Source organism: Zeus faber (genome assembly GCF_960531495.2).
Source record: "Zeus faber genome assembly, chromosome: 22".
In the NCBI taxonomy this organism is placed as follows: domain Eukaryota; kingdom Metazoa; phylum Chordata; class Actinopteri; order Zeiformes; family Zeidae; genus Zeus; species Zeus faber.
The window spans coordinates 12,940,804-12,967,306 of NC_137209.1; the positions used below are offsets into that span (position 1 = coordinate 12,940,804).

Below are 26,503 nucleotides of genomic sequence, written 5' to 3' on the forward strand. Positions count from 1 at the left end.
CCAGAAGGGCAAAAGAAGCATTTAAATACCCATGTGCTATTTGAGTACAGTGTTTCTGTGCAGTTATGAAGGCAAAAGAGACGTATTATGTACAACATTGTAGGGTTATAAATACAGTTTTGTCAGGAGTATAGGGGGATTATGTACAGAGAGTATAAAAAGACATTTTATATCAATACTATATATATATACATGTAGTATATCTATGTATATTGTGCAGGTTTTGGTCAGGTTATGGAATATAAGAAAATGTTAAGTTAAAAAAAGTATTGTGCAGTTTTTTTTTAGGTGATAGCAGCGCAAGGGCAATTGATGAAACAGTGCAGTAGTGAGTGTAAACAGTTATACAGTGCAAGGCAGTAAATGTAAACAGGTGAACCTTTGTGTGACCTCATTCGGCAATTGATGGTGAGATTGGCACTTTAAATAATTTTTTGGTTATTTCTTTTCACCATAATCCAAAAAGAGAGAGAGAGAGGGAGATAGACAGACAGACAGACAGACAGACAGACAGACAGACAGACAGACAGACAGACAGACAGACAGACAGACAGACAGACAGATAGATAGATAGATAGATAGATAGATAGATAGATAGATAGATAGATAGATAGATAGATATAGCTGAACAGAATATAGCTGTATCCACACAATGCATTAATCTGCGTACAAGTAAACTTACACCCTCGCACGTGTTTGAAATTCCAAAATACGCAGTGGGCTACTCCTGGAGCACCCTGCTGAAAGACGGCAGGATGCAGTCCGTGGAGCTGCAGCTGCCTGTGGCCGCCACGCTGCCTCCTGGATACCTGATGGATGCCAAGACCCAGGATGCCAAGAAGGTGCAGCTCTTAATAAAGTCTTATCTTATCTTATGTTATCTTATGCCCGGCCACACGCCTTGCCAAAGATACAGAGCTAGGCGTAGCACCAGGGCTATTTGCCTGTGCGCAATTATCACAACAAAAATATCACCATGGCGATATTACCATAGTATACAGAAGTTCTCAGTTCACGATAACATGGCCAACACACCAACATGTGAACAACTTAGTGAACGCCCCACAGAAACCAATCTCACCTATTTACAGTTATTCATGTACTGTTATTCATGTCTTCAAGTCTTCCATAGCATGTAGGCGGAGTGAACGAAGGATGTGAATACGGGCAGAACAGTCATTATAAACAGACCGATATTGACAGATCGCCGCTATTGACCAATCAGAATCGAGTAATTTCCTACACGCTGGTGACTTGGAGCTTGTTTTGGGACCAATGTACCAATGTTTTGTTTATTTTAATTGACCTCTGCCATGTTGGCTGATATAACGTTTGCTTGTGTTCTATAATGTGAGTGAGAAAGATCCAAAGTAAATGTCTTGTTAAATATTTTTTCGATTCCGTTTGAAGTTATTATACTGGGATTTTTTTCACGGCAACGTAAGTTGACGGTAACGTCCATTTGTCTTGGTGGTAAACTCTGCCAGCCCGCCTCCATTCTTTCTCAGAGATTCAGACAGTGTTGTTTGTTTGTTTGTTTGTTTGTTTGTTTGTTTATTCATTTGTATTTATTTGTATTTTTTTATTTTTTTTGGGACAGTTACAACTGGATGTGAAGTGGGTCGAAAATTCCAAGCCGCTGTTCAAAATGAGGACGCACGTGGCGTCGACCATATACGCTCAGGTAAAACGCTCTTTTACACACGCAGTAAATCCCGCAGAATGTCTGGGTGTCCAATGCCGGTGTTGATGGAGCCGGATTTCCATTTCCTGCAGGATCTGCATCTCCACAACTTCTTCCAGCACTGCCAGCTGATGAGAAGCACGTCAGAGGACAACTCGGCGGAACTCATCAAGTACCTGAAGGTGAGGTCGGGGATGTTTATTTCTGAACCAAAGCTGATCCTTTCCAGTTTTGTAATGAACGCTGCACTATATGTAATGGAGACACACTCATTTTATAATAGGGGTTGATATTATTATATTATGATATTATGTTGCGTGTTTCCCCGCTCCACAGTGCCTGCATGCTGTGGAAACGCAGGTTATCATCAACTTCCTGCCCACTATACTGATGCAGCTCTTTGAGGTGCTCACCACGGCGACCAAAGACGCCCATGATGTTGCTGTCAACTCTCTACGGTAGGTGTGGTTGTAAGAGGTGCTTCGATTTTTGACATTTCAACGCAGTCATTGACACGGAATCCCATTTTTTCTCGTCTCGAATGCAGAAAATCGAGTCTCCCCCCCCCCCCTTTTTTTTTTTCTACCGTGTTTGATATAATTTAGAACACTGTCACGATGACAGTTTCCCAGTCAGCGCCCGGTCGGCCTTTCCCAGGTCAACCATCTTGTGCGGTCCGGCTTCCTCGGAGTCAAACCTGCGTAGCGTACCTCACCATCTGCTTAGAAATCTATCCATGTAAATGATCTATCTACTGGTCGAAATTCGGCAACCACCTTGTCACTATTGGCAACCAAAAGCCGATCCATCGAGGCCAACTCGGCAACTGCTTCTCGAAATTTCCGTGGGGGCCCTGTTTGTATGGGATATTCTCTGATATGAGCACCCTGTTTTTATCCTGGACCAAGTATCTCCAACGGGGAGCAGAAGTGCACCCCTACTTGTATCCTAAAAACCTTCCGCGACTTGCGACTCGGCAAATATTTAATCTTAAAATACAGCCTCGCCAGCCCTGCAGTGCTCACAGCGGTTGGCCCTGTTGCTTTGTGCCTTCAGCGTCATCATACACATAGTATCCAGATGTCAGGAGGAAGGACTGGAACAATACCTGCGCTCGTTCCTCAAGGTAGGACGCCGACGCCAACTCAGGCCTCAACTCGCGGCCCGAATCCGCGAGTCGATCCGGATGAATCACCGACTCGTCTTTCGTTCCCCAGTACGTGTTTGTGACCAACAACCCTCTGTCGGGGAACTCGGCCACCACTCACGAGCTCCTGGCCACCGCCATCACGGCCATCCTCAAGCAGACGGCCGACTTCAACACCAGCAACAAACTGCTCAAGGTGTGATTGTTTTTTATTGTGTCCGTTCGATTTTTCTCCAATCCTTCCGCTTTTAAAACTGTAGTACCGGTGGAGGCCAGCAGACTATGCTCTTATATCCATTATTAGGCATTATCTGATCTATTGCCTTCAACAGTAAAACACAACAAAAGAAACTCTCAGCTGTTCCTAAACAGTCACGTGGATACCTGAACCTGTTTAGGCATCACTCTCATGATGATGAATTTACCGTGTACTAGAGTCACGGGGCACTCAGTTGGGGGCGTTGTCCCCTAAACTTCTGTGCTCCCATCCAAATGTATTTTTTTTAAATAGTGCATGTAGTTAGCATGTAGGTGATTATGTAGTTGTCACTGGAGACGTTACAGTGCTCGTGGGTGTGGTGAACTAGGCTATACTTTGTGCTGTGTTCTCAAAGCAGTTTCGAGACCATTTAATTTTATACAGATCAGTGGCCCCTGTTTCCCCGTTAGATTCATTCTGGCACAGGCCGTGAGTCATACCTCCTGGCGATTTGGCTCTGCACCTAAGATTCCACTTGTGTCATATTTTCCAAGTAGGGTGGGATCATCGGAGTGAGTAGAGTAGTAGTAGAGCAAACAATAGTACAATACAGTGGGTAGCTAACGTTTGGTTCTTTGTCGAGACACAACTCAACAAAATATATAACAGATCGAGTCGTTTTTAGGCATTTGAATGCATAAAATGTACATATTGTAATTTTTACAATACTTTCATAATTAATGTAGAATAATTATCGCAATTTAACTGCCCACTTTGATCCACGCCCTTTTCTTTCCAGTACTCCTGGTTCTTCTTTGAGACAATGGCCAAGTCTGTGGCTCAGTACCTTCTACATGGCAACCGCATGAAGGTATGTACGGCCTCATGAAACGGGATTGCACATCACACAAATGTGTCATTCCTTCTCTGGAAGGAATGATAAGAAAGGAACTTCTTCTGGCACACATCTCTACATGGCATTCCAGAGCCTGTGAACTCTGCCTCATATTCCCAGGACAATATGCAAAGACTTAATTTTGTGAAAGAAGTTCTCTAAATGTAAATGTCAAATGCTGAGAATGGGATATTCGAAATTAGTTTGTTCAAAAAAGTTACTAAAAGTCATTACATTTTATGTCGAAACTGTCCGCGCCAACCCTGTCATCGGCATCTTCCCCGGCGGCCACACAGATGCCGCGGGCGCAGCGCTTCCCTGACAGCTTCCACCAGGCGCTGCAGTCGCTGCTGCTGTCCATCATGCCGCACATCACCATCCGCCACGTGGAGATCCCCGAGGAGGCGCGCTGCATCAACCTCAGCCTGGCCAACTTCATCAAGGTCTGCCGCCGGCCCCCCACGTCCGCATAGCGCCGGAACCCGCTCCGCTCCGCTCACACCTTAAGTCACTATTATATCCTGTCTATTTTTTACACGAGGGTTACGGCTCTAGGCTCCAGGTTTACACTGACGTTTCTGTGTTAACCGGTGCTAACTAGCTATAACATTTTTATTCTTGAGGACATTCCCAACAATGCAAGAATAAGAGAAAAACAGTAATATAAGAGGACAGGAGGTAGAAGATATTTGCAAGATATTTGTATTGTGTAAAAAAGTAAAGTTACATGCAGCTAAAGCTATGATAAAGTTAAATCAAGTTTAGGTTCAAAACTCAAAAAGTAAAGTCTGATGTGATCAAATCAGATTTGCTTCTTTCACACACTCAAAAAAATAAAAAAAGCTATTTTTATCACCAGTACCTTATTGCAATAACTAAGAACGAAGTAACCAAGTAGAACAAGACTATACTCAGGTTTCCTACCGGGGCCTTGAGGTGCTTGAAGTGATTGAATTCCGTCCGTAATCGCTTTCACGGCATCGATTATGCCAGGGAAATGTAAATTGAATGACACTTAATTGACACTTATAATTGGGTAACGGTTAGGGTGGGAAGACAGTGAGATAATAATAGATATAAAGAAAAAAAAGTATTTTTCCAAAAAATGAGCCTTGAAAAAGGAGGGGTCGGCTTATAATTAGGGCCATCATATATTCGGGTCAATACGTTAATTAATACATTAATATAAATATTAGACAATGAGACAACAATGTTTTTATATTTTAATGAGTAAAGATCACATTGAAAATTGGTTATATTTGTTTCAAATGCAAAAATTTGTGCTTAAAAAAAGTACTTGAAAGTCCTTGAATAAACGTTTGCAACGGCAGAATGAACCCCGCGCGCCGTATTTGAATGTCGTTATCGATGCACGGGGGAGGCCGGCGCCTCGTCTGCATTAATCAGCCCTCGTTCCCTCTCTTTTGCAGCGCTGTCTGACTTTCATGAACAGGGGCTTTGCCTTCAGCTTGGTCAACGACTACATGTGCGGCTTCACCCCGAAGGATCCCACGGTACTGTGCCCACGTCACCCCGGAGTCACCTGTTCTTCTTGAAATGTTTAAACGATAAGAAATAAGTCCGGGGAGCGGCGTGAGGCCAAAAAAAGAGATGGGGCTTGAGCCGCGATGGGACCAACGGTCCACGGACGGAAAAGTCACGTTGATGTGTGCCACGCTCTATTTGTTTTCCAAAGCCAGTTTTTGTTATGCCTCATCCCCAAAACAGTCGGCGCGGTTATTGATGAGCCGCGTCCTGCTCCTCGACAGACCATTTGCTACTCCGGGGGTTGTTTGGACAGCGTAAGCTTTCCAGGCGCTCGCAGAAACAGACGCGCTCGCCAGGACACTCTGTCACTCTCACTCTGTCACCCGGCCGAGCATTCGATAACGTTCACATGGACCCGGGAGCATGCCGGGGGGGACAGACACCCCGCACGGAGCGAGAGTGAGGGGGCTTTAGCTGCAGAAGACTGAAAGAGTGTGTGTGTGTGTGTGTGTGTGTGTGTGTGTGTGTGTGTGTGTGTGTGTGTGTGTGTGTGCGTGCGTGCCCGCGTCCACATCCCCAGGTGCTGACCGAGATGAAATTCGACTTCCTGATGACCGTCTGCAACCACGAGCACTACATCCCTCTCAACCTGCCCATGGCCTTTGGACGCACCAAGCTGCAGAGGGTGCAAGGTGAGGCCCCGGACGGCGCTGAGTCTCCTCAGGGATTTAATTCGGAAATCGGACGTTGCCCCGGTCCCAAAACAATCGCCGCAGACGAGGCGGTACTCCGGGGGCGGAACCCGAAGAGTACCACTCGTGGGTTCGAACAAACGCCGACCCCCTCCCGACTTTGCTTGACCGCCACGGTTCCGTACAGTCGGCGCGGCGGGAGAGGAACCGAGAACTCCTTTATGTTCTCGAGGCTTCTAAAAGGCTCCACATTTACCTCTGTACCGCGGTGGGAAAGCGACTATACGGTCCCTCCTGTGAGAGATGCAACCTTGGGAAACACACCAAAACGCATTTTCAGCGAGACGTAAGAGAGGGAGAATTAAGTCCCATCGAAATGGAATGGAAGGGAGACTTATTTTTCGCGATGCGCAAATTCGGCGATTCACCGCCCTCCACTTTGAATCGTGCTTCCCCCGTCACCTAGGGTGTTCCGGATGCCTTATCGTGTCCAGGCAGCAGCATCTCAATCTGGGTGAGAGAGGCCAAAAAGCCAAATTCCCCCCATACTGGAGTGTCCCCCCTAACAGCTGACCCCACACCCCGACGACTAGAGGAGCCCTTCCTATCTTAATCACCACTAACCCCCACCAACCACCACCGACCCAATTAACCTGTTCGTTTGGGTTTCGATACAGTCAAAGTCCTGCACACGTTTTGGGAGAAAGTGGGTCAGTGATGTCAGCCCAGTCATGAACGCCATTTCATTTATTGACTCAACCCGCTCGGCCTTTCAAGATTTGTATTACGGCTATTTTTTTCTGTCGTTCATTTTTTGTGTGAAAAAGAACAGCATGGAAGTGTTTGTTTATATTTATATTTTCACTACCCCCTTCCCTTTTTTTTCTTTCATGTTTTTGCTTGTGGTCAGATTTTATTTCGTACGCCACGGAGCTTTTTGGCGCTGTAGGTAGGTGTCGCCCCAACCATACATCGACGCCACTTTTGCTGCCTCACCCAAACACGTGATCCACGGCCACTCTGTTGTCCTGCACTTCACTAACCAGCACTAACGAGGTTACTCCTGTCCGCTGCCACTCACAACCATCGCCCCACTAACGCTGATGCAAATGGTAATGCAAAGCTAACGCTGTCATTCACCGCTCCACCCACCCACCCGGCCGACCGCTCGCTCGGACCGACGCATCGTGGCTGCCGTGCAAAATCAACTGACCCTCTCCTCTCAATGCTCGGCCGGTTCAAGGCTTCCGACCCCGAAGCCCAATGTCTCCCTCGCTCTCTTTCTCTCCTGCCCGCCGGGTTCTTGAGCCGACGGTGGAGCGCCGAAACAAAGCTAAATTTGGGGTGCGCGTATGCCCATTTTACCAGAATAACAGCATCGTGTGTCAAGCGTCAAAGGTATTGAATCCCCGACCTTGGCTACCTTGAGAGTGACGATGCCATCGCATAGTTTGTTTTCATCTCTTTGGCTGCACGTCCACGGGGTCAAATGTGTTGGTTTTGTTCCGTCTTGGGTGTGTTTGACAACAAACCTGCATGCGAAGCCACATACACAGTTGAAGACACATCTCAAAATCAACATTGTGATGCTCTTTATTGACTGTTAGAAAAACCGTGCTTTTTCGCTTCTACTGTGATTCTCAACTCTCATAGTAGGCACACATATAATAATGATTATGTGAAAAGGGCATACAATCAAGGCATTTAGCTTTTTTAATACACTCTGTAGGGCTGGGCGATATGATTCAAGATTCAAGATTCAAGATTTTTATTTGTCACATACATATACATACTTTCATACATATATGCAGTGAAATGTAATATACGGAAGAACTTATCACAATCAGCATGAGGAATCTATGGAATTCATAAGGAAATACGGTTTACGCTTCACCCTATCTGCTTGGGAATTTGAAACCCCTGTTAAAGAATGCAGCCGAGCCTCCTCACGCCAAACTACCATGTTTGGAAATACGACATCAGGCCAAAACTAGAAATAATACCGAATACATCAGTTTTCGGATAAGAACTCCTCCTGTTTATTTTGAGACGACCGAACGATGCGTCACGACAATATGCTCGGCCTGAAACCTGCATCGTCAAATCATCGCCCGGCCCTACGTGGCTCTTGCTTTCGCGGCTGTAGCGCCGGGGGACGCCCTTCAACAACGGAGAGCAGAATCCCATGTGGGGTCACCACAGGCCCTGCTTCTTATTCACCGACTCAACCTCCCCCCCCGTCTGAACGCAGACCAGAGCCTGGAGTTCACCCTGACCGAAGAGTACTGCCGCAACCACTTCCTGGCGGGCCTGCTGCTGAGGGAGGTGGCCGAGGCCCTGCTGCAGCGGGGGCCCGGGGTGCGGCAGATGGCCGTGGCCGTGCTCAAGAACCTCCTCATAAAGCACACGGCCGACGACCGCTACACCGTGTACAAGGTGAGGTTGGGGGGAGGACGGTGGGGCTGGTCAGTCAGAGCTAGAAAAGACAAAGTCCTTATGGGATTGGGGTCTGAATGTGATCTTGGTTGTGATGGCCCAGTAGAGTCCATTACGTTGAAGTAGAGTGGCTGCGAATTTATAAAAGGATTTGCTCATTGTCAGTCAACTTAACACAATTGCTGCAATTTGTAATGCCTGTATCTTTTTTAAGGTATTTTCAACTTAGGGACTCGTGAGAGCAAATGGCAGTAGAAGTAGTAGTTGGCAGTTAGTTATTATAAAGGGAGCGTAGATGGAATTTGAGGGTATCGAATGAAGCTTGCACGTCATATATTTTGTCGTGCTTTCACAACCCCTCCTTGCTACCTGGGGAACTTCAGCATCAGATTGCAATGCAGCCTAGCCGCTTTGTCATGCGAGAGTGACAGTGTTGAGCAATTGCAAGATGGCGCGCGCATCCAAAAACCTGCCTGGCGGCTCCGCTAGAACATTTCACTACATGCTGTACGGTGCAATACGCATGCGACAAATACATCTTCTGAATCTTTGAACCGTTGAACCGTTGAACGCTCGCCACAGTTAGATACCATGAAGTGGAGAAAGAAAAAAAAAAAAAAAGTTGCATCAGACGTCAGCCTGCTGGTTCCCGAAGAGATTGTTCAAAGGCTCAAATTTGTCAGCCAGAACTTCGCCTCCGCACACCTTGTTCAGACATGAACGAGATACCTGTCGGTATCTAGCTCTCGCGAGATGGTTTCTTCCATTGACTTCCATTCAGTCAGAGGTTTTCTGGAACCGGCATCTAGTGTCCATTAGCCAAACAACAGTTGAAAACGCTTTCACGTTGGCTTCAACAATCGCCTAATGGTTACCACTTTGTGGAAACGTTCCTAGCTTAGCCGCATTTTTCAGGAGGCTGTTCAGTGTCTTCAAAACAACCTTTCACAGAAACAAGCCTCTACGCGGCATAACCATTTTACACATAGCCATTATTTACTTCAATCAATCACTTGGCGCCACACAAAGTCTACAGGCAGGCAGGCCAGACATCTGATTGATCGAGAACTCACCTAACGCGCACGGGCGGCTCTTGGAGAGCGTGCGTCGGAGAGAGTGGTTTACTAAAGCCAAGGCTCTTGCAGCTTGGCAAACCACCGTTTCCAAAGCAGTTTCCCCAACGTTGGGGTTAGGTGTCAAAATATACATGTCTGATACACCGTCGCCTCGTTTCGGTAAGCGCCTACGGAGATTTTCTGCCCGCCAGATAGAAGAACCTATTGTGGACGGTTATGCAAACGGCCGATGGTGATGGCAAATGTTTGCATACACTGTTGACCACAGAGAGCGGTCCAGGGTCCTCATTTCACTGCGCCCACACTCTCCTGTTCACTAATAAAATTAACTGCTATTCACAAATTAAGTACTGTACAGTATGGGGGTTTGTTGACTTGTTCTAGAATTATTATTATTATTATTTTATTTTATTTTATCTTTTTCGTCTGATGTTCTCAAGCCCAAATGTAACATTTTCAGAACCAGCAGGCCAGGATCTGTCTCCTCTACCTGCCGCTTCTGGAGCTGCTCTACCAGAACCTGAAGCAGCTGTCTGCCCAGCCGCACACCTCTAGCCCCGGGCTGGGCCTTAACGTGAGTCCCCCTGCCCCACCTCCCCCTAGTTGCTATCAATTAGTAATTCAGCACCAATCTCAGCGATGTATAGGGATTTAGATGGACCTCAAACCTACTTATATTAGTAGATTACTGTTACTGATGCCGAAGAGATTTTGTGTGGGATGCCACCGCTTGAATGCGGGTACATCGTAGTATTAATGCAACTGAGTCGATACCATACAAGTATCTGACCCATCCCATCCACTTACGAAGTATCTGTTTACAAAGTGACAATGTCCAAAATGGCGCAACTCCTATCTACCTACCTCTCTAATCTACCATTTTTTTGGTAGTCATTTTCGACAAAGTGTCAGGTGTTTGTTTGGTGAGGTGCACCCACCAAGTTTTGAGAAGAAGCAGCGAGAGGCAAATCTGTCTTACACCGTTTTCAAACATGCACAAGGGAAGGTAGACAGTCAGGCCCTTTGAGACATGTGATTTCAGAACCGAACAAAAAGCAGGCCTTTCGCTCCCCGTCCCACCTAACCTCTTGCATCCTGTGCCCATCTAGGGCTCCAGAGATGATCTGATGTCAACAAGCTCCGCTGACAGCAGGAGGATCAGCACTGCTGTTGATAAAGACCACGGTAAGACACGAGTAGGGTCGACGTATTTATTGCCTCTAAAAAAAAAACCTGATATCTCCAGTATTGATGACAAAATGAAATTTGGTCATCGACACGGGTTCCACCATACCCCTATACGGTATAAAGTAGTATAGCAAATAATTATTAACCACTGTGGTAGCCTTAAGTAAGTATTTAACGTACCACTGACCATTACTGAAGAAAACTCATGTTGACATTCATTAAAAGCAACACACTCCTACCTCTATACCCTGCAATGTCATCTGTCACAAGCTAAAACAATGTTCACGTGCAGTATGCTACAGGATAAAATAAACACTTTGACAAAAAGTGATGAATCTGACCTTCAAACCAGCTTGAACTCTAAATAAAGGGCTTTGCTGTGTTCGACTCCTTTTGAAGCAGTATTACATTTGGCAGAGCTGTTGCTACAGTAGTGTGAACTGTAGCCCCATTCACCATCTTCAAATTTTGTCAGTTGTTTGTTTGTCGTGGTTTTCTTTCCATGTTGGTGGGGTGGGGAGTCCTTGGTTGTGTCGTTTTCCAAGATGTCGCTGCTCGGCCAGTAACACAACAACCTCATAACCCAGTGCAACCGCTACTGTGGAAAGGCCCTGTGGCAGTTTTGCCACCACATACCAGCCAAGTGGCATGTTCAGGGCCCTCTGGCACAGACACGGGGGTTGTAACCATAAGTTTATTGTAGAGCAGGAGCTAGCTGGAATAAGCGCAGGAGCAGATAGAACATGTCATGACACGGGCCCCTATCCTGGCTATGCAGCCACCCTGAACCCAATCACCTGGATTCAGGTTAGGTGTGGCTGCTCACCACAGTCCCGTAACGTCATTCCCTCTTGATTTTGTCACCGACTGGCATCGAGGTGACATTTCTTGGGACACCCCTAATGGCCACATCTAAACATCATTCATGTGTGTGTGTGTGTGTGTTTTTTGGGTGGACCCCAGGTCTGCTAGCTCAGAATGGCCACATGGTGAGGAGGGAAGACTCCAGGGGCTCTTTGTTCTTGGACCCAGGAACGCCTGACTTAAACGAGGTGAGCGAAGGGAAAGGAAAAAAAAAAAAAAAAAAAAGCCTTCAAGAGATCTGAATCTGAAAAATTCCTACCGGCCAAACGCCAGGTCAAGGTAGCCTCTGTTGCAAGCCTTGTTGAGCAACTTAGGTAGGAAAATGGCCAGACGAGTCACACAAGATTCAGGCTATTCTTTTTCACATTCAGCGCGGGATTCTCCGCCGCTTAAAGCTCTTGTCGTTTGTTCCAATCCAATATAACATTTTAGACACAATTGCCGTTTTTGTGGACCGCTCGTGTGTGTGTATGTCTCTGTGTGTGTGCGTGTGTGTGTGCGCGTGTGTGTGTGTGTGTGTGTGCGCGTGTGTGTGTGTGCGCGTGTGTGGGTGTGTGTGCGCCGCCCCCCAGCTCCAGAGACGCGGCTCCACCATGAGCAGCAGCCCGCTGCCCCCGGTCGGCCGACTGGGTCAGTACGAGGTCAAGGGCATGCTTCTGTGCTTCCTGCACATTGTCCGGACCCTGTCGGAAGGTACCACGCGCGCGCACACACACACACACACACACACCCCTTGCAAACCTGCACAACCCGCAATTTGAGTTGCACCGAGCGGATGGCAAAACACATCGTAAATAGGAGTGTGTGTGTGTGTGTGTGTGTGTGTGTGTGTTGGTGTGTGTGTGTGTGTGTGTGTGTGTGTGTGTGTGTGTGTGTACGCGCGCGCTTTTGGCAGATACCCTGCTGGCCTACTGGAACAAAGTCAGCCCTCAGGACATCATGAACTTCCTCAGCCTGCTGGAGTGAGTAGGGCGATGCACCAAAGCACGTAGCTGCCCACTTTGTTCATTTTGAAGCTTCGTCAGCCGGCTCTTGTCTTGGTTTGACAACACTTTGGTGTGGTATCTATACAGACTCTGGCTGACATCGGTTACATGGTTAGTTACCACATGAATGCTAAGGGCCTGGTGGCAGCTCCTGAATGAAGGGAGACATACAGTAATTATAATCCATTGCCGACAGAGTCCACTATGTCCAGTGTGGCCTTGCAAACCAGTAAACAGATCTCGACAACCCGCGTTCTCTTATCACCAATCAGCCTCGTAGTGCGACTAAATGTGTGCGTCTGCTGTCCTAGGACCTGTCTGGTGCAGTTTCGCTACATCGGGAAGAGAAACATTGGAAGGTAAGACCGCCCCCCCCAAAAAAACTAAACGCTTCAATCTGAAAATATTGCCTCTTCATTTCGTCATTATTTTCATTGCGAGAACTTGAAAGATGTTGAATCAAACGGATAACACTGTTGCGGATAACGGATAACACTGTTGACCTCTGTTTGGGAATCGTAAATGGAATTGAGTTGTAGAATGTTTGAATTGTCGTCGAAGCTAAATGAACGTCTGCAGGGATACCAGGCATGTATTGAGTTGATAGGACTTCAATTTACTGGGTGAATGACAAATAAGGTTTATAAAGGGGAGTAAAACATGTTGAGATACATGCATTTTTAGTTTTTTATTTTGTAAAAAAAAAAAGTGTATTTTGTTTATTCACATAATGTCTCTTAAGTTGAAAGACTTAATTTGTTGATTTGTTCAAAACGTCAAAGCGTACAGTAAATGAGGCCTCGTAGGCCTTTTCAGCGACTAAAACATGGTCACACCGCCTGGCATTTTGAGATTTTTCAGCGGCAATGAACTTTTTAAAGAAATTGAAAGCGGCCTAAATTGAGCGTATTTTGCAGAGATTTATTTTATGAGCACTTATATGTATAAATATATATATATATATATATTTTTTTTTTGTATAAATGATAATTGACCAAGAATTGACCCATGAATCATAATCTTTTTGTGTCTTTTTGTGTGCTCTCTCCACTCCGGCGCGCGTGCGTGCCTCTCCGCCAAGGAGTCAAGAGGCGTGGCCGTCCAAGCTGTTCTCGGCAGACAGGAAGTCCCAGACCATGCCGGCCCTTCGCTGCAACCGAGCCGGCCTCTCGCGGACCAAGATTCAGCAGTTCGGTACCATGGACACCTCGCTAACCCTCAATATAGGTAGAGAACATCAACATTTTTTGTCTTCTTGAGAATTTTCACAGGAATTTGTGAGAACGGCATGCCATTTCTGTGACTTGATGCTCTGATCATGTCTCCCAGGCGTTTTCTCCTCTGCACGGCGCCTGTTTCCACATGTCGCTCCCCATTCTAGCTGACCGAAGTAGCAGAATTATTATTTTTTTTTATTGTGCCTGAAAAAGTAGTACAGTGGAACCTCGACTTACGACTGCATCTACCTACGACTAATCCAACATACGAGTAGCCAAAGTCGCGAAAATTTGTATCGACTTGTGACCGACTGCTCCAAGATACGACCGTGGAAATTTGCAGTTGGCGCGTGGGCGGCCAGTCAGCAGTCAGTCAGCGGGCGACCTACATCGTGTGAGCGCGTAGTTCGTGGCTTATTGATATTTTTTTCATATTGACTGTATTTGTGCTGTGTATTTTGTTTATTTTCACCCTTCATGATTTCATAAGTTATATCGGTAAAATTGCTTCGACGTACGACTGTTTTAACATACGACCGTTCTTATAGAACGAATTACAGTCGTAAGTCGAGGTACCACTGTAAATCTATTGATGAATGAATGTTGGTTCCGTAAATAGTAATCTTTCCAGGTCGCATTGTATTGAGGTACCGGAATACCTTGAGAATAGCCCCTTTTGTGCTAAAGTGCTGGAAAAGGCCTTGAAAAAAATGGGATCATTGAAAACCTGTGACACACACACTACAGTATATACATGCATATATAATAGACAATTATTATATAATTATTATATAACATTTTGATCAATAAAGATCACATGGAAAAAATGTTATATTTGCTGTGCATGGAGTCCTTGAAAATGAAAAAATAGTGCTTTTAACCGCAGTTAAAACCACCTTTGACTTTGACCTTTGATCGCTTTCATGAATGCAGAAAATGTTTCTGATTAAATTTTAATTACATTTTTTTACCGAAAATGTCTGTGGCTGATTTAAGTGTGTGTGTGTGTCTATGTGTGTGTGTGTGTGTGTGTGTGCATATGTGTGTGTGTATGTGTGTTTCAGGGGTGGGGCCGTCGGAGGCAGAGATCCACCACCAAGCTCTGTTGGAGGGCAACATCTCAACAGAGACTTGTCTTTGTGTGCTCGACGTCCTATCTCTCTTCACTCAGTGTTTCAAGGTTGGAACACACACACACACACACACACACACACACACACACACACACACACACACACACACACACACACACACATACACACACAGGGTTGTTAGCGGGTCCTTTAGTACATATACTTTCATTTCTGAGAATGAAATTCAAGCACCTCAAGTATGGAGGTAAATGTGTTGCAAAGCCCGAGAGCTTGTAGAATAGGATGTGGTGGGTGGTTACGCTGACATCATCATGGCTCAACAAAATCGCCACGGCTGTGGCCAGGGCGGGAAAATAAACCCTGTTTTTGTGATTAGTCACGTATTTACTGCAACCCTGCTCTCCGAAAGTGTCTCGCAAGGGCCTTCTCACAAGAAATGTTCCAAAAGTCAAGGACCGCAGATTTGACATTTTGTGAAGTTGTCACGGCCAATTTGTGAGGTTGTAGTCACAGATATGGGGTTGTCATAAACATGTGAGAGGTTGTGATCCTAGATTTGTAGTTGTACTGGAAAATGGGCTGAAAGTAAAAAAAATATATATATGTATATATATATTATGATGTTTTTTTGCTTTGTTTATAATGTATTTGCTTTGTTTGGAGAAAAGAGCGCTCTGATCCGATCACCTCAGCTGCGCAGCTGGTCATGATGCGAGTCTTTTGTCTCCAAGGCTGCTTCTACCACCCAACAGCCTCCATGCAATCAATAAATTGAAAAAACTACTTTTTATATCAATCCACGGTTTTTATGTCAGCCATTAAGTGCGATATTCCGGAGAAAGCGGCTTCTACCGGGTCCGGCACCCGGAGTGGCCCAGCAGACATGCGCAGAAGAGTCTACAGATATTGTGCGTCATCAACGAATATCTGAGCTTGGAAAATGTCATGAGTTTGTCATTTGAGTTTATAACTCGGTGGGAAAAATTCCTCACCTTGGCGTCCCTCGCTATTATATCTATGTTGCTTCCGAAGCCCCACTGTAACTACTTTATGAAACAATCTTAAAAAGACATAAAAAAAAATAAAAAAAAGGAACACTGATGCTTCGGCCCGGTGGTGGGTCAACTTGCAATACACTGGGGGAAACTCTGAGTAGGAAATTCGACTTTAGATTATATTTTAATGAATAGAGATCACACACACTCACACACACACGCTCACAACTGTGGAATATCCAAGTGCAATTTTTTATCAAAAGAAAAGAAAAGTACAATCCCTGATGTGCAATGTGTCAAGATATGTGCAATCCGCTTAGTACTCTGGTTCTTATTTATGGTGTTTTTTTCTATCTATTTTATATTGTTTATAGTGCTTACCCTTATATGCTCTCTATTTCCTGCTGTCCCCCTTTTTGCTGCTGTAACAATGTAAAAGATTTTACTCGAAAGTCGTTTTGTAATGTAATGAATCCTGCACACGTGGTGGTCAGTGGTCGTTAACCATCGCCCACTGGCGCCAAGTTCATACACGCATCAAACTGTTCTCCGTGTGTGTGTGTGTGTGTGTGTGTGTGTGTGTGTGTGTGTGTGTGTGTGTGTGTGTGTGTGTGTGTGTGTGTGTGTGTGTGTGTGTGTGTGTGTGTGTGTGTGTGTGTGTGTCTCAGAACCAGTTGCTTGACAACGACGGTCACAACCCCCTAATGAAGAAAGTGTATGACGTCTACCTGACCTTCCTCAAAATTAGCCAATCAGAAACGGCCCTCAGACACGTGTTCGCAGCCCTCAGGGCCTTCATCAACAAGGTATGGGGATTATGCACACACACACACACACACACACACTAAACCAAGACACCGTTTTTTCAATAGTTTTAAAACGCTTTTCTCAACGCTACACTTGTATAAAATACTGGAGGTCGAAATGGTTGAAAGTTGCGAAAATGCTGATTACAGCCACTCCTCACTTAACGGCCGAGTTTCGTTCCGAGGACCAGGTCGTTAAGTGAAATGGTCGATAAGCGAGGACCCGTGTCATGTCGCGCTAAGGGGGCGTGGCCATTGCGAACGCTAGTGTAGTGAATACTGACAGACTGTGGGAACAACATTGAGACTGAGAACAGTGATGAGATGACATATATATTGTGTATATAGTATATGTATATATAGTGTATATCGTGTATATAGTGTATGTAGTATATATAGTATATTCAGTGTATATAGTATATATAGTATATACAGTGTATATAGTATATATAGTGTATATAGTGTATATAGTATATGTAGTGTGTATATAGTGTATAAAGGGTGCTGCGCGATGAGATGCCTGACGCTGAGACACGGTGGTATTGTACACAGTGTACAATACAGACTGGTCAGAGAGCTGGTCTGAACGGTCGTGTATTGAGCATTCCTCCAAATGATAAGGTCCTGAGCTTGGATACTATATTTATTCTGACAGTAAAAGCAGCTGCTTAGAAGTAATAATAATAATAATAATAATAATAATAATAATAATAATAATACATTTATTTGTATAGCGCTTTTCAAGGTACCTAACATCACATAAACAACAATAAACCTCATAGTAAAATATAGCAATGCATAAAAACAAGATAACAGGAAAAATTAGCAAACAAATATCAAGCGAAAAGGGTTTCAGACATTTAAAGCAATTTTAAACAGGTGCGTTTCAGTCATGGATATTTTCATTTTCTTCATAAAATACCAGAAGAACAGTACGTATTCCGTTTCCTCCACTGAGTGTGATGGGAACCTTATCTACAGGTATTAAAAAATTATTTAAAAATACCGGTCAAATTGAATTGTTTTCTCGGAAAGCGTGTCTTTCAGTTAATTCTTGTAAAGAAACCAACAAAAATATGCTTTCTGCATTTCAGCGGGACCGATTCTCTGCCCGGCCACTTAAACGGCACGTCTTTTGTTTATTCAAGGCGTTGAAGAAAAAACGTTTCACACCTCCTTTGTCAACAAGCTGAATGTAAATCCGTGTCTTTATTGGATTAGTATCATAATAAGTATCAGATAAGATATTTGATGTTGCTTTGTGATGATGATCCATAGATAGATCATGTAAATTGTAGTGTAATAGTAGATCCCATCCAAAAATGGGCAATAATAATACAGTAATGAGAATACAAATATGAAAATGTACAAACGTACAATAAACCCTAATGATAAATAATAAATATAAACCTAAAAGATAGAAAATTATTGGCAATATACTAAAATAAAATGATATACAATAAACCTAAATGAACAGTAAACAATAAAAATAAATTTAACCATAAACCAGAACAATACACCTAAAAATAAACAATGAACAATAAAGAAATGGCAATACACAATAGACCTAATGATAAACAATAAATATCAACCTAAAAATGAACAGAAAACAATCCAATAAACCTAAAAAATAAACACAGTAACAATAAAACCAACCTAAACAAACAAATAGCTAGACAAAAAATAAACCTAAAAAATTAACAAGAGAAATTTGGCAATGGATACACTCGATCCATGGCTAGGTGTAATGTAAATCTTGTCTTTTATGATTATTATTATTATTATTATTATTATTAATAAATATCATTCCACACAACGTGGCCCACTCACAAATGTTTTTCGTGCCCGGCTTCCTGTGTGTTTTCCTGTTTCCTTCACGGGCCACCCCACTCCCAGTTCCCGTCAGTGCTGTTCAAGGGCCGCGTGACACTGTGCGAGGCCCTGTGCTGCGAGGCCCTCACGTGCTGCGTGTCCAAGCTGGGCTCCCTGCGCGCCGAGGCTGCCGCGCTGCTCTACCTGCTGATGAGGAACAACTACGAGTACACCAAGAGGAAGACCTTCCTGCGCACGCACCTGCAGGTAGCGCTGCACCTGTCTGTGTGTGTGTGTGCCTTCAAGGTTCAAAGTTCTTATTGCCACTGCGTGTATGATTATGCAGGGTTCTTACCGGGTCTTCGAGGTTCTCGGAAGTGCTTGAACTCCGTCCTTAGAAGTGTACTGTAGGTGCAGGAATACCTGTGATACCGGTGATATCCCCACCCCGGTTTTGTTATTCAAATCGTAATGTAATGCAAATTCTCCATGTTGGCTTTTAGAACATAGAAATGAACACTTATAATCGTAGGTGACGATAAGATAAATTTTATTTTATATATATAATATATATATATATATATGTATATATATATATATATATTATCAGTATAAATAATAGACAATGACACAAAGATTATATTATATTTTAATTCATAAAGGTCACATTGAAAATGGATTATATTTGTTTTGCGTCAAGTCCTTGAAAGTTGAAAAAACAGTGCTTAGAAAATGACTCGAATATGATTGTCATCTTGTAACACCAGAATGAACCCCGGTTCATTCCGCAAGTGTCATGTTAACATTGAAACGCTTATACCTAGCAGCCAACCGTTTAGATAAATAAGTAACATAATATGTTACTTATTTAATATGTTCCTTATCTGCACTGTTGCCAATTGGCCAACAATTTAATATTGTTAAATAAACCTGACCAGAGCACCTTGTGTCGATTACGCCCATTTTAGTATTTTTAGTATTTTTAGAGCTTATAGAGCTTATTGTGCGTAATCACCGGGTTTCATGACATTTCACTGCATGTATGTATGAACGTATGTATATGTATATGACAAATTACCTCTTAAACTTGAGCTTGTACTTGAACAGGGTAAAAGTGACTCCAATAAAAAGAAAACACACATATGGAAGAAATATTTACAAAAATTAAGAGAATGCGGCAAAACTGGGGAAAAGTAAAGAGAGGACGTCAGAGACGCACAGTCCCTAATAAATGCATCTACACTAACAACACACAGTTCACTTGCTTTTTTCGATGTGGGATCGCACCGATCGGGCAAACGCCAGGGGGTACGCCACCCCAAACCAATCAAAAACCTGTTCTAGTTTCCCCTGACTTAATATTCGTGCAAACGGGAAGTAAACAAACGGATCAGAGGAACCGACGACTGAAACTCAGAAGCTGCGGATACGGCTGTCAGGTAAGGTGTTTGATTTCATATTCATTCCTATTCAAATTCATATTCTCCTTTTCATGGTAATGCTTAATACCTCTGCTACATCTTTGATGCAGTCAATATTGGCAGCCTAGTAAATGCATTGTCATCACACTTGTACTTAAAGTTGTCTCCTATTGCTGTCCCGTGTGGCATGTTGTACCTGTAGTCGTCGTGGACATGTTTGGATAACAACACAAAACCCAAGACTAGGGGTTTGATGGAGAGAGATATTATGTGATGACTATGGATTGTAGCAATAATGCCTCGAAAGCAATAGTTTGTTTACAACTCTCCTTATCTGTTTCCCCAGGGAACCTCAGATGCCCTATCAGACCTGACCCAACCCTGACCGCTCTATGATCGTTGATGCCATGATGTTATTGTTGATATGTTTTTTTTATATTCATAATATAAAATAATATAATATAATAATTTATAATATAGATATGTATATTTTTAAATATGTTTTTTATTTTAAGAACATGCGTTTGCTTATAATAATACACAAAAGTTGCTGAAGCCTAATAAATTAGCCTGATGCAGAACTGACCCACCCATCCTAGCGCTTCGCCTCATTTTTGATCAATGAATGCAGTTTTGAGACCCGACTCTTTGTGGATCGAGTGGGGGTCCCGGGGCCCCACGTTCCCTCAATGTCATTTTTTGAAACTGAAAACAGCCCCATGTTCCTCAACATAAAAAGAGGAATATTGTCTATAACTATAGTATGTATAAGAGAAAAAAAAACACATGAAATCTGATAGTATGTGTTCAGTAAATAATATCTGAAATAGTGTTGATGCAGTTCCAAATATACCCTCTTATTGAAACACACTTGTAGTACATAACAGTGAAAAATAATACAAATATATTTGAGGTTAATATTATATTAATCTTTTTTTTTTTCGCAAATAAAGATTATACATGTTTGTTAAAATCCCAGTGGTATGGACATTCTTCTTCGTTATATGTTGAGGGAACATATGTTGCATAGGACCTTTGGAACTTGGTGGTCTATTTACGCACAATATTTTAGAAACTACAGCACCTTGCTATTAGTCCCTGCTTTTACTGCTGAAACTCCTGAAACCATGCTCTTTCTTTTTATGATTTAGCTTAAAATTGATTCTAAGCATTTTTACACACAAATGTATAAGGTCAAAACGACTGCAGTTACCCAGTTTAAAGCTGCTAGTTGGCATACTGCATGTAGTATTCTCCATGGCAATCAACACGAGCTGGCATATCTAGAATGTCGCTGTCTCTTAGGTGGTATTTTTCGACACCTCTTTCTGCAATTTGGCTTTCTTTTGTATTGACATTCGCCCACTCCAGAGAACTTTGTGCAAATTTTGTCCAACTGGACTACAGTACTGGAAGGAAGCTCGAATAAGCTCAGCTTCGGGTTCTTGTTGACTTCTTTAACAAAAGCAGTGGTTTGGCAACCACCACCCGTCTTTATCTTTGTCCCCCGTTCTCTCTCTCTTTCTTTCTCTCGTTCTTCTCCTCCCCTCCCTGCTCTGTCCCGCCCAGATCATCATCGCCGTCAGCCAGCTGATCTCCAACGTGGCACTGACTGCCAGCTCGCGCTTCCAGGAGTCCCTCTCCATCATCAACAACTTTGCCAACAGCGACAAAGCCATGAAGGTGAAGGTCTCCCTTGCGCATGCTCGATCTCTACATCTCTTTCTCTCTCCCTCTTATTTTTGAAGTCACTAGAATCTTTTTTTATATATAATAAAACCTGTCGATGAAAAAATGATAATATACTGTATAATATATACTATACTATATTAACCTAATGATATATACACAACAAATATATCCCAAAAAATAACAGAAAAACAATTCATAAAATAAACAGGAAAAATCAGGCAGAAAGTGAACAGGAAAGATAAACCTAAAGATTACCAGAAGAAAAAATAGATAATAGATTTATAAAAGATAAATATAAATGAAACCTGAAAGCAGTGATGACTTGGTCCTTGAAGTGCAAGTGTCGAGGGGGGGGCACCCGAAAAATTACCCTCTACCATATTCCGCGGGCTCGGACCCTCATTAAAACTAGAAATCGATTTGCAATCAGCCTTGGAGAACCCTTCATGTGGTTCCGTTCCGTTCGCCGCCCACCCCGGCGCCCCGCTTCACGTTTCTCTTCTCGCCCCCCCTCCCTAAATGTGCGCTCCTCGCGTGGCGTTTGTGGAAATTAGGCCACGGCGTTCCCCTCCGAGGTGAAGGGCCTGACCAAGCGGATCCGCACGGTGCTGATGGCCACCGCCCAGATGAGGGAGCACGAGCGGGACCCCGAGATGCTGCTGGACCTGCAGTACAGCCTGGCGCGCTCCTACGCCAGCACCCCGGAGCTGCGGCGCACCTGGCTGGACAGCATGGCCCGGGCGCACCTCAAGAACGGAGACCTGTCCGAGGTAAGTGGCCGCGAGGCGTCCCTCCCGTATCCGGATATATTGTCCGGATGAGGAAATCCTCGTATTAATGCCAGGTGTAAATGCAATGGGGAATACTATGGGATATGCCGGATGCGGTCTGGCTCGCACGTGTGTGGAAATGCAGTCCGTGCAGCTTTGGCCACGGGTTGCAACACATCTGGCCGCAAATGGAAAACGTTGCCGAGCTCCGCCTCTTCCCGCTCTCCTCAAGGAAACAAATGAAATGCAGAAAACCTCCGAAGCCCCTTCCCCTTTTGTGGACGTGTCTTGCTCCCTGGTTTGCAGGCAGGGATCCCATCAAGATGCGCAGAACGCTTGTTAAGCGTGGGGCGTCTCGGGATTGTCCGTTATCCGGATCACGTATATAGATTTTAATGCCAGGTTTAAAAGGGGCGTTGGGGTCTACATAAACAAGTCAAAGTGTTGGCTTGCTCAGACCTGTTAATGAATCCAGACTCGTCACCCCAGCGGCAGCTTCCTCCGTCCCCGGATGGTCCGGGACACTCGTGAGTGGTAAATGAAAGCAGCTTCAAGGAATGGAATGTTTGTTAAAAATCAAGTACTACTTTTTCATAGTGGTGAAAAGTACTCAAGTACTGTACCTCAGTACAGTTTCAAGTATCTTTACTCCCTTAAGTGTATTCAGTTTCAAAGACTTTCGACTTTTACTCCACTACGTTTCAAAGTGGAGTATACTTTTAGTTTTGAAAATATGCACGTGGGGACCTACGCGACTGCGAGTTTCGCACCCCTCAGAGATTTTGAGACCCGCTGCGAAGGCAGGGGGTTTCTCCTCATTTCACTTCAAAATGGAGAAGCTCGAGGCAAGACTCGCTGAGCTGGTGCGCACACAAGCGAATGTGTGCGACGTGTCTTCTGGTGCGAGTCGAGGGTGAGCAGTCGCGCAACAATGAACAATCGTTTCCTCCTCCGCCTCAAAGAGCTCCTGTTTTCTCCCTGGCACCTTCACTTTGACCCGGGTCATTGTGCGCGTGTGCGTTCGCAAAAGCTCAGAGTACTTCCTCCACCGCTTGTTTTTTTTCCTGGTGATTTCTTGACACCTTTCGTCCCTCTGAAGGGTGAGAAAAGGTGTCTCACGGTCTGTTATATGGTCTGGAATGTTATTACTAGGGTGAAAGCGCCCACGCATCGGTGCATTTCTCCCTGGAGTGGACAGGAAACGCTGACGAGCGTGGGGGCCCGGCCGGGCTCTCCCTCCGCTCCCTCGACTCCCTCGCTGAGACGGGTTTGGGGGTCGGTCAGACAGGTCTGGTTAGTCTCACCGAGACGGATTGGCAGTGAGGAGACCAGGAGCGGACGGTTGGGGTGTGGGTACAAAGCCAGGGCAGAGCGTATTTGCATTGCTCAGTACACAGATAAGGTAACATGAGATGAGCTTGGTTGAACATTCCGCACGCACGCACGCACGCACGCACGCACGCGCGCATCATGGGGCTTTTTGTTTTTATTTTTTTTGTGTGCGATCAAGCCAATAAAGCTGCAGGCTCTTGCCGTGACTCACGCAAGAGAGTCTCTCTCTCTCTCTCTCTCTCTCACTCTCTCTCAGGTGGTGTACACACCTTTTGGGTCACTACCCAAAAGATCCCTCAAACTCTCTACTGAAGTAGCCACACACGCCGAGTGTTGTTCTTGCAAAATGTGAGCGTTGCGCTTTGCGGTGTTGCAAAACTGAATAACGCAATTGGGAAACTGCTGGGTGGAGACGGAAGCACGGAGTAACTTCTGGATCGTATGTCACAAAATATTATGTGTGTGTGTGTGTGTGTGTCCCTTAAAATATCTCCCTGGCGTGCAACACACACTGTGTGATATTGCGCAGCATACAAGGTTATCCGAGGAGGGGGGGCTCTACAACATTAAAATTTGTGAATTTTATTTATTTATTTGGCCATTTTCTGCAGCAGTTCTTGATGATTTAAGAATTAGTAAAGAGTTCCATTGCAGGTTGAGAACTCCACTTGCAGACGAACTCTGTCCTAGATGCAGTGGCATACAAGTACTCTGTGTTGTGTGCCCAGCCTGCTGGCAGCACAGGTTTAGATAAAAAAAATTGTGAATTTCTAACCGCCAGAGCTGGACTCTCCGCGCACTTCCTCATCGGGGCTCTCTGCGGCCCGGCCCTGTGAGCGGTGCAGAGGACCTCAGAGTGATCCCGTGTCGGCCTCGTTATTCTTCCTTTCCGGCGTTTGTTTTCACTGTTTTGTTCTCCCGTGCCCCTGACAGGCAGCCATGTGCTACATCCATGTGGCCGCGTTGGTGACGGAGTATCTGTACCGGAAAAGTAAGTTACTCACCCACCCATCCTTGGACACAAACACACTTGAGAAGAAGATATGCACGCACACACGCACAAATACAACCCCCCCCCCCCCCACCACACACACACACACACACACGCACCCCTATGCGAAAAAACTGCAAAACAGTATCATGCCTGGGTTTGTGTTGACGTTAGATTACTGTTTATAAGCTCTATAACACACCTGTTCCAGGTTCTGTGGGAATATGCATGAAGAGGGCGAGTGAGGGATGTAATGGAAAACTACTCCCAAAAAACATAAACAGCTAACCCTAACACGTGTGTAGAAACACACACGCACGCACATACACACTGACAGCAACAGTTGCTCTGTAGCCGAGGCTTATCAGCAGTGAATTTGCATGCAGTCCTCATCGAACCCTGCCCAATGCCACATTTGCATAATGTTGATGTATGACAGATATCCACATTGATCCGTGGGATGTAAGAATTCCCCAAACCAAAAAATGCAAAATACGTTTTCTGTATTGGGCTTTAATACATTACTGTAATAACAAGACGCTCACCTGTTACTGTGCCAATGAGAAATTCCCCTCGAACCCCAGTGGAGGAAAGGGAACACAGGCACGGATACAATATGCCATAAAACCCTTGACTTGATTTGAGACTGAATGGTGTTAAAAAAAGTATTGCGCACGGCAATAAATAAATGAATGAAATTTGACCAAAAAAAGTGCTCTTTTTTTTAACCTAATTTTAATTTATTTATTCCCTTAATTGTTTTTAATTTCTGTGTTTATTCATTTCCCTGCGTTTCTTTTTTTTGTTTGTTGTCTTTTCTTTGTGCGTGTGTGTTTCCATATTTTCCCATTTCTGTGTTCCTCTATGTACAGTATCTCTGTATTTCTGTGTTGGATATCTAATGACACTGATGATTTTTGCAATGTGTAAGGAAAATTCTCAGTATTGTTGGTTCTTATCTTTATTGGCTTACAGCATATTTCTATGAATTAAACTCCAACCGAAGCCACAGAGGTTTGATCAAATGTTCAAATGATTAAAAAAGTCAGAGAAAAATATTTGAATTTGACTGCAAGAAATATGTGAGTGGAAGGGAGAGTCCAACATAGTTGAATGTACTGGGGTACTAGTTTTGTGTGTCAAACGTCTTGTACAGCTAATTATGATTAGATTGTTAGGATTTTGGTTTTGCAAACCCGATCCAAAGATGATTGCTGAGGTTCCTGTCTACGTGACCTAATGCTGCCTGACATGAAGAGTGCAAAGTGAACCCAGGGCTCGTGTCTTTGACCTCTTTGCGTTTTTTTCGTCACTTTCCTTCGGGTGGTCATCCATCAGAGCTGTTCCCCAGCGGCCTGGCAGCGTTTAAGAAGATCACCTTCAACATAGACGAGGAGGCGGCCATGAAGGAGGACACGGGCATGCAGGATGTCTACTACACCGAGGTGGGATGACTGGACTCTCTTATTAGAGGCCTGGGTGCAGTCGCTGCTGCCGGTTAACAATAAAATATTGTCAAGTACCATTTAGTACCGCTTTTGGCGGCAGATCTGCGGGAACAAAAGTATTGATTTGAAGAAAAAATAAAGTAAAAAGTAAGTAACACTTGAAATAACTGCCCGGTGGCTTGCCGCACTCCCTCCACCTCCCCTGCATCCACCTGTTTCGGCGCTACTCTTCAGTCCAGTGGAGGGATTCAGGCTCATCACTCCTATATG

The 26,503-nt window shown here is 44.4% G+C and overlaps 1 protein-coding gene across 1 annotated transcript in view; it reads left to right on the forward strand.

Moving 5' to 3' along the window:
* The window catches only part of dock11 (dedicator of cytokinesis 11), a gene marked incomplete at its 5' end in the record, with an annotated part of 67,819 nt that overhangs the window by 33,724 nt on the left and 7,592 nt on the right, over positions 1-26,503 (forward strand). The window contains 26 exons of the mRNA XM_080023055.1: positions 718-842; positions 1,601-1,684; positions 1,777-1,866; positions 2,021-2,142; positions 2,741-2,810; positions 2,902-3,027; positions 3,830-3,901; positions 4,222-4,368; positions 5,356-5,439; positions 5,994-6,105; positions 7,016-7,054; positions 8,357-8,541; positions 10,078-10,191; positions 10,727-10,802; positions 11,769-11,857; positions 12,242-12,362; positions 12,565-12,631; positions 12,967-13,014; positions 13,737-13,882; positions 14,937-15,052; positions 16,630-16,767; positions 18,664-18,846; positions 21,570-21,683; positions 22,247-22,462; positions 24,728-24,785; positions 26,124-26,230. Of these exons, the coding sequence (XP_079879181.1) occupies positions 718-842; positions 1,601-1,684; positions 1,777-1,866; positions 2,021-2,142; positions 2,741-2,810; positions 2,902-3,027; positions 3,830-3,901; positions 4,222-4,368; positions 5,356-5,439; positions 5,994-6,105; positions 7,016-7,054; positions 8,357-8,541; positions 10,078-10,191; positions 10,727-10,802; positions 11,769-11,857; positions 12,242-12,362; positions 12,565-12,631; positions 12,967-13,014; positions 13,737-13,882; positions 14,937-15,052; positions 16,630-16,767; positions 18,664-18,846; positions 21,570-21,683; positions 22,247-22,462; positions 24,728-24,785; positions 26,124-26,230 (2,849 nt within the window). The remainder of the gene's footprint in view (positions 1-717; positions 843-1,600; positions 1,685-1,776; positions 1,867-2,020; positions 2,143-2,740; positions 2,811-2,901; positions 3,028-3,829; positions 3,902-4,221; positions 4,369-5,355; positions 5,440-5,993; positions 6,106-7,015; positions 7,055-8,356; positions 8,542-10,077; positions 10,192-10,726; positions 10,803-11,768; positions 11,858-12,241; positions 12,363-12,564; positions 12,632-12,966; positions 13,015-13,736; positions 13,883-14,936; positions 15,053-16,629; positions 16,768-18,663; positions 18,847-21,569; positions 21,684-22,246; positions 22,463-24,727; positions 24,786-26,123; positions 26,231-26,503) is intronic.